Here is a 19,902-nt window from a genome sequence, read left to right as displayed (position 1 = left end):
TATGGGTTCACAGAAAATCTTTCACTCACTGGGATTCCAAAGGTCAAGCACAAAACTCTCCAGTCCAGAAAACCTGCCTCTCTTGGAGTCTTGTAACTGTGCTTTTATTAAAATTCAGCTGGTTCCACCTGAGCAGTGGAGTGCTCAATTTACAGGCCCCTTTTGAGAAACAGGAGTGTGCCGGATTCCTGTGAGGTGGTGATGGCTAATCATTGATCTCTGGGCAACCACAAGGGGAGTTTAAGGGCATTGAGTAAAGCTTAGGGTTGGGATTTGGTGAATCATTGACTCGTACCAGTTGCCCAAGGGTTTTTCGGTGGGGGTTAAAGTAAAGGCTGCTTGAGTTCTCAGCACCATTTCCTGTCCTATGTCTTGTTAACCCCGTCTTCCTTAGATGAGGGATTTGAACCGAACGTTGCACCTTTGCCATGAGACCTGGATTTAGGATAAAAGGAGTTGAGATTTTTCAGGTTCCAGGATATGATAGCCAGCTGTTAGTGTGAACATGACTGCAGGAGCCTTTTCATGAAGACAAACAATTATTTTAGTGACAGTGGTATTCCTTTCTTGGGGGGAAAAATCATGTACGTGGGTCACTATCCCATTCTTGCTAAAGCATACAGGATCTTACTTGTGAGAGTGTTTTGTGTTTTATGTATGTTTCCTTTACCATGTGACAAGACTGTTGTTCTGTAGGGAAATTATGCCGTCAGTCATGGCCAGACATTCCTCCTCAAACACAAGGAATACTTTGAGCTGTGACATCTCCTGAATTTCAGTGGTTTTGCCTCTATTAAACTCTGCAGTACAGAGTGCCAAAATGATGGATATATTTAAAAGTGCATATTTTTAGAAAGAGAAAAAATATATGGCTTGTTCTTTGCTGAAAGAGGTAGAGCAGTGGTTAGAACCACCTGGCTGACTTTTTTTAAAATTTTTATTGTGATTTGGGTGAAAGTTTACAGAGCAAATTCACTTTCCATGCAGCAGTTCACATACACTTTGTCTCATGACATTGACTGCAATTTCCCACGATGCAACAGCTCCCCTCCCACTTCCTCCCTGTAGTTACCGCCCCCCAGCAGTCTCCCTGTGCAGACTCGGTCTTTCTTGATCTCTCTAAGTAGTGTCTTTACCTCAGGTAACTGTTCAACTCATATACCTGTCTTTTGTTTGGTTAAAAGCCACAGGAGTGGGTTCAATTCCAGACCTGAAGGCAGCTGGGGGCCATAGTCTCGGGGTTCTACCAGGTTCTATCACACCAGTAAACCTGGTATCCGGCACCCCCCTCCTTTTTTTCTTTTTTTTATGATTTTGAGTTTTGTTCTATGTTGTTCTCCCACTCTATCCAGGATCTCCTACATGTATCACCCTCTAAGTGGTTGACAGTGGTAGCTGGCACCATCTAGTTCTTCTGGTCTCATAGTCGTATAGGTTGAGGATTACATGGTGTACCAGTCACTTGGACTAATTGTTTCCATGTGTCTTTGGTTTTCTTCATTCTTCTTTGCTCTGGACGAGGAGAGACCCATTGTTGTATCTAGATCTTGTAAGCTTTTAAGATCCCAGGTGCTACTCACCAAAGTAGGAGGTGGAACAGTGTTTTTGTGTAGTATGTTACTCCTGAGCTTGATGTCCCCTGCAACCATGGTCCTGAGCCCGCAAGTCACCTGGCTGACTCTTGACTCGATCTGCTGCTGGAGGAGGATAGAGCTGGTTTTTGGAGTCCTTTTAAGAACAGAACTGGCTGAGGCTAGGGAAGGACCGTGGTGGTTATTTGGTCATCTGGAGGAAGATGGTTAATAACTACTACTCTCTAGGTCCTTCAGTTCATTCTTAATTCAGAATATGCAGACCTCCCAGGGTGCTGGATTTTCAATCATGTGATTTTTAAAGTGATAAATCCATACTGCTTATGTGACTTTTAATTCATATTAACAGATATATATGGAGTCCCTCTAGATGATAATGGGTGAACAAAGACTAAAAAGGGACTGACCCAGGATTGGGTAGAAGAGACAGGGGCTGTTGGGAAGGCTGTCACAGAGGAAGACGCATTTAAAGGAGGATTAAAGAATGAGTTTGAGTTTTTAATAGAGGTAAAAAGGCAGGGAACATTCCAGGCCAAGAAAAGCACCTTGAGCAAAAGATCAAAAAGGCGGAAAGTTCACCACAGTACATTTAGGGAATGATAAGGAGACTAGCATGATGTGCTTGTGATGAGGGGGGCGGGTAGTGGTGGGGAAAGGTGAGCTGGCCCAGAGGTAAAGGACATTGAGTGCCATGTTTTATCTTATAGGTCAGAAGGATCTACTTAAAGTTTTTATAAGAGGAATTTGAATGTTCATATTTTGCTTTGAAAGGAATCTGGCAGTGGTGTAGAGGACAAGATTCATTCATTTACCAACTTCTCATTAGGGAGAGTGGGGTGAGTCAGGGCTGTGTGTTCAAGGCAGGAGCAAGGTGAGATGGGAGGCAGGGAGACCGTTTAGACCTCTTTTAACCCTTTTGTGACATTTTGTTATTTTTGGCTTTTGAATTTTACATTGAAACCATGTGTTTTCAGTAATGGAAGGCATTTTGAAATGAAAAAAAATTTTTTTTGAGGTAATAATGGATTTTTATACAATTAGTGGGACACATATGTCCCAAGGGATCTCTAGTACTGGGGTTGGTGGAATAAGGCAGATTTCCTTAGATTCATGCAATTATATAGGCCCCCACTAGATGGCAGCATGCACTAAAAGTGGGATAGCAGCTTCCCACTAAATGTCAGAGGTAGAAAATGTCAGTGGGCACTGTATGCCCCTCAAGTTATAAAAAGGTTAAAGAAAGCCCTGAACTAGGGCAGGTGCAGTAGGGATGGAGAGGTGGGGTCTAATTTAGGCAACAGTTTGGTGGACGTATACTGGTGTAGTTAAAAGCATAGACTTTGGAATCAGTCAGTCCTAGATTTTAATCCTGGGCTACCACTTGTATGACTTTGGATGAGTTACTTAATCTTCTTTGAGCTTTAGTTTTCTCATCTGTAAAATGGGGATAATAACAGTATCCATCTTATACATGGTTATGAGGAAATGAGATAATTTACATAAAGCCCTTAGCATCGTGCTTAATACGTAGTAAGCATACGGTAAACGGTAGTTCACATGTACAAGACAAGAACTGATAACAGATTTGCTTATCTGTTTATGTATTTGCACAGGGAAAGAGAAAGAGAGTGAAGTGTCATTCATGATGGTGAGGGTGATCGTATAGATAGGGAGACATTGAGTGAGTCAAATCAGGCGGTAACTGTGTCCTGTACGGACAGTAAAATTAATCTTATAATAAGCATAGATAGTCCCCATTCTACGTCTGGAGTTCAGAATTGTCTGTGAGTAGAACTTTGATCTGTTTGGAGGGGGGTAGGAACCTTTCATGCCTGACCAGGGATCTTAGCAGAAGACAACCTTAGTTGCTACTTTCATGGGCCATGCAGCACTGCCCTCTAGTGGATAGTGAGCAGAACTGTCAGAGGTTGCTCCCAAAACATAAGCCTTGGTTCCATCTTCTGTGCCACCTTGCGGCCTTTCCTCTTTCACCAGGATAAACCAGATGTGGGTGGATCGGCCCACCGGTAGCTGGCTGCAGAGTTGGTAAATCTGGTCAAACATTTACATTCATAGTACATCCATACTAACTGAGAGGAGAAAATGCTTAGATAAGGAACAGCTCATCGTACATGTACCCTTTCTGTGTTCTCTCCCATTTGCCACCAGGCTCAGCTCTCTGTAGATTACCGAGAAGTGCATAGTGCAGGGGACAGCCGCAGCTTCTTGTGGTTAATGTGCAAGTGAAGAACAGAGACACTGTTACAGGCCTTTCCAATGTAGCAGTAAGCCCCGAGAGTTGTGAGTAAATTTACAGTTTAGTAAATGTACAACGAAAGATTTCTTTCCATTCTTTGGCCCACAGGGTTACCTCTTTTTGTCCAGCGCACAGTGGCTCGAACCATCGTCTTACAGGAGATCATTGGCAAGGGCCGGTTTGGGGAAGTCTGGCGCGGCCGCTGGAGAGGAGGTGATGTGGCTGTGAAAATTTTCTCTTCGCGTGAAGAACGGTCTTGGTTCCGGGAAGCAGAAATATACCAGACAGTCATGCTGCGGCATGAAAACATCCTTGGATTTATTGCTGCTGACAATAAAGGTACAGAATGCAGGGTGTCTCCATGGTAGCAGCATCTAAGATGGAGACCTGCTAGGGAAGTGAACAGCTATTTGACCACACAGCTCTATTTGCCTTTGTAGTTATTGCCTGTGTCAGAGAGAATCTGAATAAGATCATAGTTTTCAAACTTTTCTTAAGATATGAAGCCCTTTATTCCAGAAAAAGTTTAAAACAGAGGCCCAGTTTACTAAACAGATCAACAGGCAGTTACTAAGCAGATGAACAAGGTAAACCCCTTCACCCTAGTTGCTCAGTTTCCCCTCTTGACACTCAACCAAACACATTCCCGTTGTGGTCCCTGCAGGGGTTCCAGGAGTTTATTTTGAAAATTACTACAATGAGGATTATAGCCTCAACCCCTGCCAGGAAAGGTAGCTCCAGAGAGTAGAAAAGCACACAGTGTGTGTTCCGTGGCATGACCAGAACCGTATACTCTTTCCTAGTAGAGAGGCGCAGAGGAGGAGTGGCCAGCCTACCCCAAAGAGGCTGCCTGGTGGCCTCTAGCTCAGCTTTGGGCCTGGCCTGTACTGAGTCCCTGTCTCCTCCTTTCTCTGCCTCTTTTCTTGCTTTAGTTTTTGATTCACTCTTGTATTGCCCAGGTGTGTCCCTATTTTTCAGAACCTCACTGACTAGGAAAGAGACAAGTAACCTAAGAGTCACTGGTAGGAGGCAAGCACAAGCTGTTTGGAAAGCACAAATTGAGGGCGTGGTGAGGGTCAGGGAACTCTTTCCGAGGGAAGGCCACCGTGGGCTTGATAAGGCAAAGATGGCAAGAATTGACCGGGAAGAAACAGACTAGTGGGAAGGGCACTCCAGACACATGTGCAAAGGTGAGATGTGTCTGGGAACCTGCAGGTAACTCAGGAGGGCTGTGTTGTGGTTAAAGACAGGCTGGAGGGTTGGCAAAGGACAAATTCTGAAGGGCCTTGTTGAGAAGTTTGTACTTTCTTCTGAAGATAGCGGGAGTAGTTGAAATTTCACTCATTAATTCAACAACATTTATTGACTACTGTGGACCAGAAACTCTGCTAGCTGTTTGATTGACACTTAAGAACAAGACCCAGGCCCTCCCTTTACAGAGCTCCCAGTAATAGGGGAAGACAGACGCCTGGACAGGCAGTGCACCTGACATGCAGAAAGGGCCATGAGGTGATTAGGTTTATACTTAGCAGGGTCTCTCTGGCGTTTGTGATGCAGTTTGCTCCCATGCACAGAGATTTTAAAAGTTGGTGTCTCCAAAGCCTACAGAAGATGCAAGTATTTATTGTTCTTTCCTAAAACAACAGCAGACTGCTCATTCCTCACATTGCTGTGGGGCTTTGTCATGGCCTCAGCTGCCCCCAAGCTGCAGAGTCTTGGACTCACACACCGAAGGGGAAGAGAATTTCCCTCCGAGTAAGCAGCTGCTTTTGAAAACAGCATCACCTTTTGATGAAATTTAAATCTTACATCTATTTTAAAGGATCAAAGACGTCTTCCCTTTTAGCTCATTTGCCGGGTCCTCAAGACTTCGGGGCTGGCTGGAGCATGAGGGGTGTGCAGGGTGGGCCCTGGTTTGTAGTAAGAGAAGCCAAGAGTCGTGCTTTTCCAGCAGCCGCTCCCTTTATTGATTCTGGCAGCTTGTTGGAGTCGGGCTCTGGCTGTTGAAACCCACATTAGGGCCAAGAAAGGAGAAAAATCTTCCTCCGTTCTTGCCTTTTTAGCATGGTACATAGTATGGTGACCTGGAACTGGTGCCAGCCTCGAATTTGGGAGGTCTCAGTCCAGTTTCAGTCTTCCTGTTGAGAGCAGCATAGCCTAATTAGATTATCTGCTTTTGGTCTTTTTTTTCCTTCCATTCCTGCCCTCCTCCTCCTCCTCTTTGCTCCACTGCACTGCACCCTCACTCCCAAATGTGTAAAAGAGAGAAAATAGCCATCTTCCATATTAGCCACTTTCCATTGCTCTCCTGAGGATATGATGGCTTCTCAAATATTTGGAAGTGTGCTCTTCACACGCTGGAAAGCATTGTTTGGCCTGGGATACAGGGACGCCTGAAGGAGAGCTTGCTTGCTCTCACAGAGTAGAACAATAGACTTAAAAAGAAACATTCATTCAGATGAGACAGGTGCTGTGATTGAGCTGTGTTTACAGTGTCCTGGGAACACAGAGACACCTTCCTCCATGGTGGTGGTAGATGCAACCAGTTAGGGTTGCTTTAGTGTGAGGAGCCTGTCTTTTCAAGATCAAAAGCAGCATTGTGCACTAACCAAGATACCTGTCACTTTCCCTAACCATATGCTTCCTCTTATGGATACCTCAGCATTTTCAAACTTGCTTTAAAAGCGTAGCACTGTGTGGAATCCTGCAGCCTACCTATAAGAAATAAAGGAGCAAGGCTAAGGAAAAAATACCATTCCTCTGTCTTTAAAAACCAAACCAAACCCACTGCCATCGAGTCGATTCTGACTCAGAGTGACCCAATAGGACAGAGTAGAACTGCCCCGTATGTTTTCTAAGGCTGCTGTAAATCCTTAACAGAAGCAGACTGCCTCATCTCTCTCCCACAGAGTGGCCGACCAACTGCAGACCTTTCTGTTAGCAGCCAAGTGCTGTAACCACTGTGCCACCAGGGCTCCTCCTCTGTTCTTGTTGTTGTTGTTATGTGTTGTCGAGTTGAACCTGACTCATAGCGACCCCTCCTTGGATTTCTGAGGCGGTATCACTAAGGAAGTAGATTGCCCAACCTTCCTTCCGAGGAGGGGCTGGTGGGTTTGAACCACCAGCCTTCTGGTTAGCAGTCAAGCGCCTTAGGCACTATGCTACCAGAGCTCCCCCTCTGTCCTTACTGGAGCCCAAAAGTGGACACCTGTAGAGGAAACAGGCCTAGAGGGTGCATCAGGAGGTGTAGAAGTAAGAAATGCAAATTCAGGAGCCCGACTGGGTCATGTCATGTGCACGGAAACGTCCTTTCTGCTGCTGGTGTGCCTTTTCTGGAATTCCCGTGTGGTTCTCTGCAGATAACGGCACCTGGACACAGCTGTGGCTCGTCTCTGACTACCACGAGCATGGCTCTCTGTTCGATTATCTTAACCGGTACACAGTGACGATCGAGGGGATGATCAAACTGGCCCTGTCTGCTGCTAGTGGGCTGGCACACCTGCATATGGAGATTGTGGGTACGCAAGGTGAGTGGAATTGAGTAGACTTTAAAAGCCTGCGTCATATTCATTAAGTTCCCAGAATTCCTTTTTTACTGCAAAAGTTGGGGCTGGACCTCAGGAATGACTATCGAATCTAAAGGAGAGGAGTTTGTGTTTTCCTTGAGTGAAAGAAAACAAGAGGTATAGAAAGGTGGTGCACGTCACCTCTGTTTTAGAATCCCTCAGAGGTCGGTGTTATTTGTCCTTCGGTGCCCTGACGTCGTAGCTTGTTGGTAAGCTAGCTTTATTAAGGAAGCCCACAGCATGCACATAGAAGAGTAGAACTTAGAAGATAAAGTAATGCGTGGGCCATCATCTTAGTAATTTTTTACATTCATTGGTGGGAGCAGCTGGGTTTAAAACTGCATGGTGGATTAAACACTGGGCTTTACTAACCCAGGAAGGTTTTCTTGGAGGAAGAAGACCTCAGGCTTTCCTGCTGTAGACTGTGATACCAACTTTGTACAAGATCCTTGATCTTTTCACAGTGGCAGACATTGAAGTGTGATCTCATTCCTAGCCCATGCCATGATATTGGCAGTCTTTTTCCTTGGGCCTGTTTGATTCCAAGAACCCAGCCAACACAGCAACTTCTCTTTGAATTCCTCAGCAGTTGTAGACATAGGCATATCAGTTCAGGGAAGGCCAGTAGTAGTATTAGTAATATTTGCTAATACACATGCCCTTCTGAATCCTTTATTCACCTCCATTAATGCATAATCCTCAGAACATTCCTATGAAGTGAGTGGTGGTGTTCTCAGTCTCCGAAGACTGAGGGACGGAGGGGTTAGCTCACTTTCCCAGGGTAGTGGGAGACAAAGGCAGGGCTTGAACCTTCACAGTCTGGCTCAAGAGTCTGGGCTTTGAACCTTTTTGCTACCTTTCTCTAAATATTCCTTTTTGCCCCCTGTCAGGGAAGCCTGGAATTGCTCACCGAGACTTGAAGTCAAAGAACATCTTGGTCAAGAAAAATGGCATGTGTGCCATTGCAGACCTGGGCCTGGCTGTTCGTCATGACGCAGTCACTGATACCATTGACATTGCACCCAATCAGAGGGTGGGAACCAAACGGTAGGAAGGCCCTGTGCCTTTGCCATGCTCAACAGCTTATACTTCGTATCCCATACAGGCCCTTTCCCACATGCACAGGAGAAGGAGGTACGGAAAGAGGAGGTGTGGTCCTTACTCTCAGTTAAAGTCAAGTTGAACACCTGCCCTCCATGCTAGAACACTACACAGGTTACATCTAAAGACAAAAGAGGTACCAGCACATCTCCATAGACTGTACACATAGGCCGTGGTGGTAGGACTAGGGCAGCAGAGAAGGTGGAGGAACCAGAGCCAGATGTAGGTTGGTGACAGTTCGTGCAAGAACACAGTCTGGAGCAGGATTTGGAAGGAGGGTAGACAGCAAGCTTGGCTGGGGGACAAGGGGAAATACTGCCACCCTAAGGGGTGGCTCACACAGAGACCCCTGAGGAAACAGGAAGTGGGCTCTGCTTGCAGGTGTGCTAACCTTAGAGCAGAGGTAGTATAGGGTGCAGACAGGGCATCCCAAAGCATCATGAGCCTGCTTCCCCCCACTTCCTACAGAAGTGAAATCAGGAAAAGTGAAGAAGGAGTTGTGGTTGCGAGATTGACTTCATGCATTGGACATAAGACTGCCTTCTTTTTTTTCTTTTATGGTAAAATAAAAAAATTGCCACTTTAACCTTATTTTCTCCCCCACTTTAACCATTTGTAAATGTAAAATTCAGGGACATGAATTCCTGCCACCATGTTGGGCAAACATCACCACTGTGTACCAAAAGTTTTTCATCATCACAGATAGAAATTCAGTCCTCCTCAGGCAGTAACTCCTCATCTGCTCCTCCCTGCAGCCCTCGATAACCACTAACAACCTTTGGTCTCTGCATTTGCCTGTTCCAGGTATTTCCTATAACTGAGATCATGTGGTATTTGTTCTTTTGTATTTATTTCACTCAGCATAGTATTTTGTTATACATAAGGTTGCCATGAGTCTGAGCCAACTTTGTTAGTTAACAGCAACTAACAACATTTTCCAGTTCATCTGTGTCACAGCATGTATTTGAACTTCGTTCCTGGTTATGGCTGAATTCCATTGTATGTATTCACCACATTTTATTTATCCATTCACCTCCTGATGGGTACTTGGATTGTTTCCACCTTATGGCCACTGTGAATAATGCTGCAGTGAACCAGGGTGTACAAGTGTCTGTTTTAGAGTTTTCACTTCTTTTGGGTAAATACCTAGGAGGGGAATTGCTAGGTCACATGATAATTGGGTGATTAACTTTTTGATAAACTGTTTTCCACAGTGACTGCACAATTTTACATGTCCACCAGCAATGCATGAGATTTCCAATTTCTCCACATCTTCACCAACACTCATTATTTTCTGTTTTTCTGATAATAGCCATCCTGGTGGCTGTAGAGTGGTGTCTCACTGTGGTTTTGATTTCCATGTCCCCAATGACTAATAATGTTGAGTGTGTTTTTATGTGACTGTTAGCCATGTCTGTATCTTCTTTGAGACATAGCTATTCAGGTTTTTTGCCTGTTTTTTGATTGGGTTGTTTGTCCATTTGTTGTTGAGTTGTAGGAGTCCTTTGTGTATTCTGGATATTAAATCCTTGGCAGATATATGATTACCACATATTTCCTCCCATTCTGTGAGTTGTCTCTTCACTTTCTTGGTAAAGTTTTTTGATGCACAAAAGTGTTTAATTTCACTCCTAGGTATATACCTGAAAGAAGTGGAAACAGGTGTTCAAACATTCTTGGACACCAGCATTCTTTGCAGCATTATTCACAGTAGCCAAAAGGTGCAAACACCCTGAGTATTCATCACCAGATGAATATGTAAATAAAATGTGGCATATACATGTAATACATGTAATGGAGGAGTATTTATTTAGTCATAAAGAGAAAATAAATTCTGATTATGCTACAACATGGATGAACCTTGAAGACATACTGAGTGAACTAAGGACAAATACTGCATAATCTCACTTACATGAAAGAAGACCTAGACTAGGTAAATGCATAGAGACCAGAGGTTATTAGTGGCTGCCGGGGTGAGTGGGAGGGGGAACGGGAACTATTGCTTGAGAGGTACCGAGTTTTTCTGTTCAGGGTGATGAAGAAATTTGGAAACAGATAACTGATGATATTTTCACAACATGATGAATGTCACTGTCACTGAATTAATTGTACACACAAAAACTGATACAATGGCAAATATTTTGTTATATATGTTTCACTACAGTATTTTTTTTTTTTTTTTTAAAGAAAAAAGCAAACAAAATGTTTAATACTAATGTCTAATTTAGTTCTATTTTCTTTTATTGCTCATGCTGGGGTTTTGTTTTGTTTTGTTTTTTGAACACATTGTTGTACTTTAGGTGATGCTAATGCTTTTGATGTTATATCAAAGAATCTATTGTCAAAAACAAGGTCCTGAAGCTTTACCCCTGTTTTCTTGTAAGAGTTTTACTCTTTTAGTTCTTATATTTAGTTAATTTCCACACATGTGTGAAGTAGGGCCTGCCTGTGTGTGTATGTGTGGTTTGGGTGAAAGTTTACAGAGCAAATTCATTTTCCATACAGCAGTTCATACACATTTTGTTTCATGACATTGATTGAAATCCCCACAAGGTAACAACTCTCTTCCCACTTCCTCCTTGTGGTTACCTCTTCCCTGTGTTCTTCTTTCCTAAGCATTCCTGCCTCTTGAGCTATCTCCCTGTGCAAACACTGCCCTTCTGATCTGCCATGATTGATCATTCTAAAGAGTGTACCTACCTAGTGTAAACGTTTGCCTTATATGCCTGTCTTGTTGTTTGGCTGGAAGCCATGGGAGTGAGTTCAATTCCAGGCATGAAGGGTGACTAGGGGCCATGGTTTTGGGGATTTCACAATCTCTATCAGACCAGTAAGCCTGGTCTTTTTCATGATTTTAAGTTTTGTCCCACATTGTTCTCCCACTCTATCCAGGATGTCCTGCACTGATCCCTTTCCAAGTGGTTGACAGTGGTAGCCAGACACCATCTAGTTCTTCTGGTCTAATGGTCATATAGACTGAGGTTCACATTATTAAAAGGACTGTCTTTTTGTTTTGTTTTGTTTAAAATTGTGATTTGGGTGAAAGTTTACAGAGCAAATTCACTTTCCATACAGCAGCTCACATACACTTTGTCTCATGACATTGACTACAATTTACCCCAGTGCAGCAGCTCCCTCCCATTCCTCCTGATGGTTACCTCTTCGCTGTGTCCTTCCCTCCCATGCATTCCTGCCTCCGAGCTGTCTCCCTGTGCATACATAGCCCTTCTATTCTCCCATGATTGATCTCTCCAAGGAGTGTATCTACCTCAGGTAAATAAATGTTCAACTCATATGCCTGTCTTTTGTTTGGCTGGAAGCCACAGGTGTGGGTTCAATTCCAGAACCAAAAGACAGTTAGCTAGGGGCCATAGTCTCAGAGGTTCCACCAGGGTCTATCAGATCAGCAAAACTGTCCCCCCACACACACTTTTTTTTTTTTCCCCAAATGATTTTGAGTTTTGTTTCACATTGTTCTCCTTCTCTATCCAGGATCTCCTACATAGATGCTCCTCTGAGTGGTTGACAGTGGTAGCCAGGCACCATCTAGTTCTGGTCTCATAGTCGTATAGTTTGAAGACTGCGTGGTGTACCAGTTGCTTGGACTAATTGTTTCCATGAATCTTTGGTTTCCTTATTCTTCTTTGCTATGAACGAGGAGACACCCATTGTTGCATCTAGATGGCTGCTTGCAAGCTTTTAAGATCCCAGTCACTACTCGCCAAAGTGGGAGGTGGAACAATGTTTTGTGTAGTGCACTATGCCAGTTGAGCTTGATGTCCCCTGTGACTATGGTAAAAGGACTGTCTTTCAATAGGATGGAATAGGGAACTCTGTTTGCCTTCTGAATCTCAATGAATTTCACTAAATTGTGTGGCTGCTTTTTCCTTTCCTTTTGACAATCATTCCAGCTACCCAGTCTTCAAAGTGTGGGGCCTGAGGTGATTTATTGATTCTAGTAGTAGTAATTAAATAAGGGTGACTTTGACAACTGTGTAGAATTAATTTTTATATAACTGCAATATCAGGTAAAACAACAAAAGAAGTTGAGGGTGAAATTTAAGCTTCACCCATTCCTGTGGCTACAGTGAACAAGGTAACAGACCCCAGTAGCCACCAGGTAATAGGTCCTGTTACTGCCATCATTACTGCCATTTACCTGAGCCACAGCACAAGTACCTCTGCCAAGAAAATAAAACATGTCTAAAATAAGCAAATCTTGATGGTTAAAAAAAATAGAGATACAAATAAAAGTAGCCTAATATTGACAAATCTATGCTTGAGTATTTAGATTTGAATCCTAAATACATGAGAATATGCCATAAAGAGAATTGATCACTTTCTCCTCCCCAAGGGACTTTCTTGGGGTGGTACTCTGTAGTTCAGGTGGATAATACCATTCCCATACTCAGGAGGCCCCTAAATCAATACTTGGACTTAAAAGACAGATCCCTTTCAACATGTATACATGTTTTTATGCATGATTGTGTTTCCTTTGTTGTTGCAGATACATGGCTCCTGAAGTGCTTGATGAAACCATAAACATGAAACACTTTGACTCCTTTAAATGTGCTGATATCTATGCCCTCGGGCTGGTATATTGGGAGATTGCACGGAGATGCAATTCTGGAGGTACCTCTGTGTTTGGTCTTCTCTTTCCCTTTCCTCCCTGTTCCTTTCTTTTTGAATCCGGTCAGGATGCCTGGTGTCAGAGCCTGAATCATACATGGTTCTCATCAAAGGCACAGAGCCTTGGAGGCATTCGTCCCTAAGGATAATGTTCACTCTTAAATCAGCCTGTTGAGTGGTTGCCATAAAGGAGGGCTTGAGCTTGTAGTAATCATTCTGGGGGATCACTTGGCTTGTTTTCTTAAATACACTGTCATTATTGACCCAAAGAGGTGAGGAATGCCCTTGGTGCTCATGGTAGAGGATCAGTGGAAGGCCCCCTTTACGTCAGAGGCAGTATATTCTAACACACTGGGTCTTAAGCCATGTTCCTAGGAAACTGTGGTGTTTCACTGCTAAAATAGTAGTGGTGATTTCTTGCTTTGCAGGAGAAACCTTACCAATGCATAGAATTTTCTCAAAATGAATTTTTCCTTCCATAGTTTTTCTTAAGTCTTTGGCACTTGCAACTACTTATCCATGTCAGAATCTAGTAAAAAGTAGTTTCAGATTTAGTGGAAAACCTACTTTATCCTCAGCTTTTTATGGTATGCTTCACAAAGAGCACCATGGCTTCCTGCTACTCTGCCCCTTGATCCAGTTCCAGAAACTACCTTTCTAGCATAACCTTGCCCACAGCCATTTATCTCAGCCCACGCAAGTCTCAGAGCAACACGCAAGCCACTACCGTGCAATAAAGTGATAGATGAGTGGTGGATAATAATAGGAGCTAACATTTATTTAGTACTTCCTATGTGTATAAACTCATGGGATCTTTACTACAAACCTATGAAATTATTGTCACCATTTTACAGGTAAAGAGAATGAGTCACAGAGAAGTTAAGTAATTTGTTCAAGGTCACATAGCTAGTAAAAATTTAAACCCCAACAGGTTGAGGCCAGAGCTTAAACTCTTAACTACCCTTTAATAATTACCAAGTCAAACTGTTGATTTAAAATTCTGTTCTATTATCTCAAGGCAGTAGGGTTTTTCCTGGAAAAAGACATAAAGAAGTTTTGTTGTATTTTTTTAAAATTAACTCTTTTACTATGGAAAATATTTTCATTCATAACTCTAAAAGATACGAAGTTAAAAATGCAATATTCTTTTTTTTTTTTTTTTTTTTTTTTAGGATTTGGGTGAAGATTTACAGAGTAAATTCACTTTTCATACAGCAGTTCACATATACTTTGTCTCATGTCATTGACCAAAATTTACAATGCAGCAGCTCCCCTCCCACTTCCTCCCCATAGTTACCTCCTCCCAGTGTCCATCCCTTCATACTCTTCTGCACCCTGAGCTATCTCCCTGTGAAAATGCAATATTCTTAATCACTTAAAAAAAAACTAACATTAATTTCTTAATACCATTTAATACTCAGGCAGTATTGAGATGTCTCCTAATATTTTAAAAGTAGTTTGTTCAAATATGGGCCCAAATAAGATCCATTTATTGCAATTGATTGACAATCTCATAAGTCTCTTAATCTTCAGGTTCCCCCTCCATTTATTTATTTATTCATTTATTCCTTCTTCCTCAGTTTGTTTGTGAAAAATCCAGGTCATTCGTCTTGTGAAGTTTTCTGGTCTAGAATTTGCGGATTGCCTCCTCATAGAGTTCACATGGTTCTGTTCCTGGTATTTCATATTAATTAGATCTAGCAGCTGGAACATCATATTTGATTGCTTTTTCCCCCCAGAAATTCTCCATAGATGTTATTCTGTACTTCCATCACAAGGAAGCCTAGTTCTCTCTCTCTGTGCCGTTGACAGCCATCAGTGATCATTGTCCAAATTCCCATTTATTACAAGTTGAAAAATGCCAGTATCCTGATTCTATCAATCTTTATGTATTTCTTCTTTAAAGAGAAACTTCCCGTAATTATGTATTTGGTTAGATGTATTTGGTTAGCGAGATGTGTAGTTTGAATAGGAAGGGCAGGATAAATACTTGAATCTTTCCACTTATTTATCATTTTTCAAAATGAATTTGTTCCTTAGCATCTTACAAAGGTACAGGTTTTTCTTTTCAAGTATCATTAAGAGCTGATGGGTTTAAAAGTACTTGTTTAAATGTCCTCATTTGTGGCCAGTTGGGAGCTTTTCAGATTGGTACCTAAGTCCTTTTGACATGACCGACCCCATAGTCTTTTATAGTTTCCTTGCTTTTAGTATATAAAAAAGATATTCCTGGCAAATAATGTGTATTTCTTGCCTCATATCAGGAATTGACCAACTTCTCCCAGGAGCCCTAGTTTGTCTTAGTGGGAAGTGGTATTTACAGACCACAGTGTGGATGTTGTCATTGGCTTTTGAGTAATCCCTTCCTTCTGTTGATAACTCAGATTGGTCATTTCTTTTTTCCAGGAGTGCATGAAGACTATCAACTGCCATATTATGACCTAGTGCCCTCTGACCCTTCCATTGAGGAAATGCGAAAGGTTGTATGTGATCAGAAGCTACGTCCCAACATCCCCAACTGGTGGCAAAGTTATGAGGTAGGAAGATTCCCTGCCTCCTGCAGCTTTTCCATTTGCCTGATTTCTCTACGATAAGAAAGGGTCTCCTGACAGAAGGACAGTATTTGCGCAAGGAGATAGCTCAGGGCAGGAATGCATAGGAAAAGAAGGACAGGGAAGCAGTAACTACAGGGAGGAAGTGGGAAGAGAGCTGTTACATAGTAGGGATTGCAGTCGTGAAACAAGATGTGTATGAACTGCTGTATGTAAAATGAATTTGCTCTGTAAACTTTCACCCAAATCACAATAAAAATTTTTTAAAAAACAAATGGTCTCCTGACAATGGAGCCATCTCTCACATCTACCCCTGAGTGGGTTAGTAGACCTGTGCTGTTCTGTACTGAGCACTTTGGGATCGTGGTCCCTTGTCCTGGCCACTGTAGCATGCCCTTTGGGGTTGACAGCCTAGTAGAAGGAAAAGGCTTTATCCCTAGGACACAGTCAAGGGAGGTGATCACCAAGAGACAGAAACAAAAACTGAACTGGGCACCGTTAGACCTGTGTAACTACAAAAATAGCTCAGGAGCCGCAGGGGTAAGCCAAATAGGTAAATAGTTAAGACGAGACATCCATAAAAGGAACTCTTATGACTTCGAAGAATGAGGGAATAGAACTTAGCCAGGGGACATGTCTGTGAGGGAAGTGGCCTTTCTAAAATCTCAGAAGGGACAAAGGTGACGTGTGAAGGAGTTGGGATTAGGATGGAGAATTTGAATTGGGGAGAGATGGCAGATGAAGTAAGGATGGACCGTATTTAGTGGAAATAATTGAAAAGAGGACACACGTATAACAGATTCCTAATAGACATGGAGTTCTAGGGTCTTGAGAGCCTTCCGAGGGGAGCAGAATTTGCCCAACTAACTGCACCTGGGCTTCCTTTTACTCACTGGCTGGTTGTTGTTTGTTGTTGCTGTCATTAATTTTTATTGTGATTTGGGTGAAAGTTTACAGAGCAAATTAATTTTCCATACAGCAGCTCACATACATTTTGTCTCATGACATTGACTGCAATTTCCCACAATACAACAGCTCCCCTCTCACTTCCTCCCCATAGTTACCTCTTCCCTTAGTCCTTCCCTCCCATGCACTTCTGCCCCCCACCCCACAAGCTATCTCCCTGTGTATACACAACCCTTCTACTCTCCCATGATTGTTCTCTCCAAGGAGTCTATCTACCTAATTAAATGTTCAGCTCATGCCTGTCTTTTGTTTGACTGGAAGCCACAGGAGTGTGTTCAATTCCAGACCTGAAGGGCAGCTACCATAGTCTCAGGGGTTCCACCAGGCTGTATCAGACCAGCAAACCTGGTCCCTTTTTTTTTTTTTTTTTAATGTTTTTGAGTTTTGTTCCACATTGTTCTCCCACTCTATCCAGGATCATCCCCCTCCGAGTGGTTGACAGTGGTAGCCAGGCACCATCTAGTTCTTCTGGTCTCATAGTCCTGTAGGCTGAGGATCACATGGTCTACCACTTCCTTTGGACTAATTGTTTCCATGTGTCTTTGGTTTCCGTTCTTTGCTTTGAATGAGGAGAGACCCATTGTTGCATCTAGATGGCCGCTTGCAAGCTTTTTAAGATCCCAGTTGCTACTTGTCAGTGGCTGTTTTTAAAGAGTATACAACTAGAGGACATCTGTGGTTCAAGGACAAAGCTCCTCCAGTGACATTTTAGTTAATGCATAACAAACCCATTGCTGTCAAGTTGATTCCAACTCATAGCAACCCTACAGGACAGAGTAGAAATGTCCTGTACGGTTTCCAAGTCTATAATCTTTACAGAAGCAGACTAACTCCTCTTTCTGCCTTGGAGCAGCTGGTGGGTTCGAACCACTGACCTTTTAATTAGCAGTTAAGCACTGCCCCACCAGGGCTTCTTCCATTGACTAACAGGAATGTTTTTCAAAGTGTTTCTAGGAACCCTTGGGTTAGAGTTTCCTTCAGAGGATGAGGGTGAGACTGAGAGAACTGGTTTGTAGTTTTCCATTTTATAGTTGGGGTTCTGATTAGGAAAATAGTTTCCACTGCTGAAAACTAATTTTGACCTTAGCTATCAGGGACATTTGGAACCCTCAATAAATAACCAGTAGCAGTCCGCAGGTGACTTTGTTAGCCACCTCTCAGCCTAATCTTAGTGGCTTTCTGTGTAGTCGGGAAATGACAGGGTAGCTTTATGCCTCTGATGGAATTGCTTTTAAGGGGTTCTTGTCCTCTCTCTTCATCACCTCCATCTCTGCACGGGAAGTTTTTTTTTTCCTTTTACTTAACGTAATTAGTACATAGTCATAAAATTGATTCGCAAGCTTGAAAGAATGCTTTTCAGATCCCTTTGTGTTTGGGGTTTCTTTCAAGCTTTTCCGGATGATGGAGAATGGCTGACTGTACTTGGTCAGAGAAGGCGCTCCACCCTCCACCCTCCAGACGGCAGCTTTTCCCTCTTACCTGTATATCCAGTCCCTTCAGGAAGGTAGAGCCAAAGGGGAGAAGAAAGCTGACAAAACCTTTGCCTGCAGCCAGAGTGGGGGGAGGGGAGGTTCTGGACTGAAGAGATGGGGGCAGGGAAGCGAGCAGGAGCCTGGAGCCCAGAAAGGCGTTTCCAGGGCAGGGCCACTGATGTCCTCTGGTTTTTTGCAGGCATTACGGGTGATGGGGAAGATGATGCGGGAGTGTTGGTATGCCAACGGAGCAGCCCGCCTGACTGCCCTGCGCATTAAGAAGACCCTCTCGCAGCTCAGCGTGCAGGAAGATGTGAAGATCTAACCCTGTTCCCCCTCCCCCTACACGCAACCGTGGGCAGCGAGAACTACACATACAGCTGCTGTGTTGAGCGTACAATGGAGGCCTACCTCTCGTTTCTGCCCAGCCCTCCGTGGCCAGGACGCCTGGCCCGCAAGAGGGACAGAGCCCGGGAGACTCGCTCACTCCCATGTTGGGTTTGAGACACAGACACCTTTTATATTTACCTCCTAATGGCATGGAGACTCTGAGAGCGAATCGTGTGGAGGACTCAATGCCACGACTCAAACTGGTTGTATTGGGAAGTTCTGCAAGCCCTGGCACACCTGGCGAACAGTCGAGAGCCAGTGAAAGGGGCAGCCTGGGAGGGGCTGGAAGGAGCCGAGTCGTTGCCAGTGCTGAGCAGCACTGACGGTTTTCCTTCAGGGACCAACCCATCGCACACTGGAGAGGCCCACAGGGCCCAAAGGGCAGCCCCTCTCCAGGCAGCTGTAAGCCAAGTGTTCCCCTCCTCCCTCGCACGGACATCTGGAGGGGTTGCCAGTGGAGACCCAATCTGCCACTTGTCTGTCCAGCCGTGTGTGCATGTGCCGAGGTGCGTCCCCTGTTGTGCCTGGTCCGTGCCACGCCCTTACGTGTGTGTGTGTGTGTGTGTGTGTGTAGGTACACACTTACCTGTTTGAGCTTCTGTGCATGTGCAGGTCTGGGGTGTGGTTGTCCTGCCATCTCTGCGTGCCGGTACCTCTGTGTTCAGTAGTGAGAAGCATCTAGTTCTCTGGTGCCCGTCCCTGGAGGGCCCCTTCCCCTCCACCAGAGCCCCTGTGCCATGGTGGGACTCCTTTCCCACAGGCTGCTCTGCCCACCCGCCCCTGTGCCAGCACAGCTCTCCTCCATTTTAGACTGGAACCAAAGCTGGCCCAGTTGTCCATGGCAGAAGGCTTTTGGGTCACAGTGTCAGAGAGAGGGTGGGGATGGGCAGGGAAAGAATCTTGGCAAAAGTCTTGGGTGTTGTCATTAGCGACCTCCGTGGGGAATGAGCCAGCCCAAGGGCATCCTCCCCAGCAGCCCGAGGAAGGGCCCGGGAATTTGAAGCCCAGATCTTGGGACTCGGTTGGAATGCCCCATCTGTCTTTCCTGCCCAGATTCTGGAAACAGCAGTGTATATTTTTGGTGGTGGTGGGTTTAGGGTGGGGAGGGGGCCGGGGGCAAGGAGTGGGGAGGGAGTCTGGGGCGGGCGGGAGGCATCTGCATGGGTCTTATTTACTGGATGATCTGATCAGGGTGGAGGGACGATGTGAGATTTGCATCTACTTCAGGGGCCCTACTAAGGAGGGAGCAGCCTGAGCTGAACATGTTATTTAACCTGACTGTAGTATTTAATGACGTCTAGAAGCACGGTTGTGGGTGGTGATTTGGTCAGCGTATCTTAGGTATGTAATAACTTTGAAGCCATAACTTTTAACTGG

General features: G+C 44.2%; 1 protein-coding gene across 1 annotated transcript in view; it reads left to right on the top strand.

The window, feature by feature from the left end:
- Positions 1–18,460, top strand: part of ACVR1B (activin A receptor type 1B) — a 50,945-nt gene extending 32,485 nt beyond the window's left edge. Inside the window, exons 4-9 of the mRNA XM_007949577.2 lie at positions 3,958–4,188; positions 7,209–7,376; positions 8,306–8,462; positions 13,024–13,148; positions 15,552–15,682; positions 18,335–18,460. Of these exons, the coding sequence (XP_007947768.1) occupies positions 3,958–4,188; positions 7,209–7,376; positions 8,306–8,462; positions 13,024–13,148; positions 15,552–15,682; positions 18,335–18,460 (938 nt within the window). The remainder of the gene's footprint in view (positions 1–3,957; positions 4,189–7,208; positions 7,377–8,305; positions 8,463–13,023; positions 13,149–15,551; positions 15,683–18,334) is intronic.
- The last annotated feature ends 1,442 nt before the right edge of the window (positions 18,461–19,902 follow it).

Source organism: Orycteropus afer, unplaced genomic scaffold (genome assembly GCF_000298275.1).
Source record: "Orycteropus afer afer isolate SDZICR_OR568_19922 unplaced genomic scaffold, OryAfe1.0 scaffold00247, whole genome shotgun sequence".
NCBI classification, from domain to species: domain Eukaryota; kingdom Metazoa; phylum Chordata; class Mammalia; order Tubulidentata; family Orycteropodidae; genus Orycteropus; species Orycteropus afer.
The sequence above is the reverse complement of the archived record's forward strand: the minus strand, read 5'-3'. Positions and strand labels throughout refer to the sequence as shown.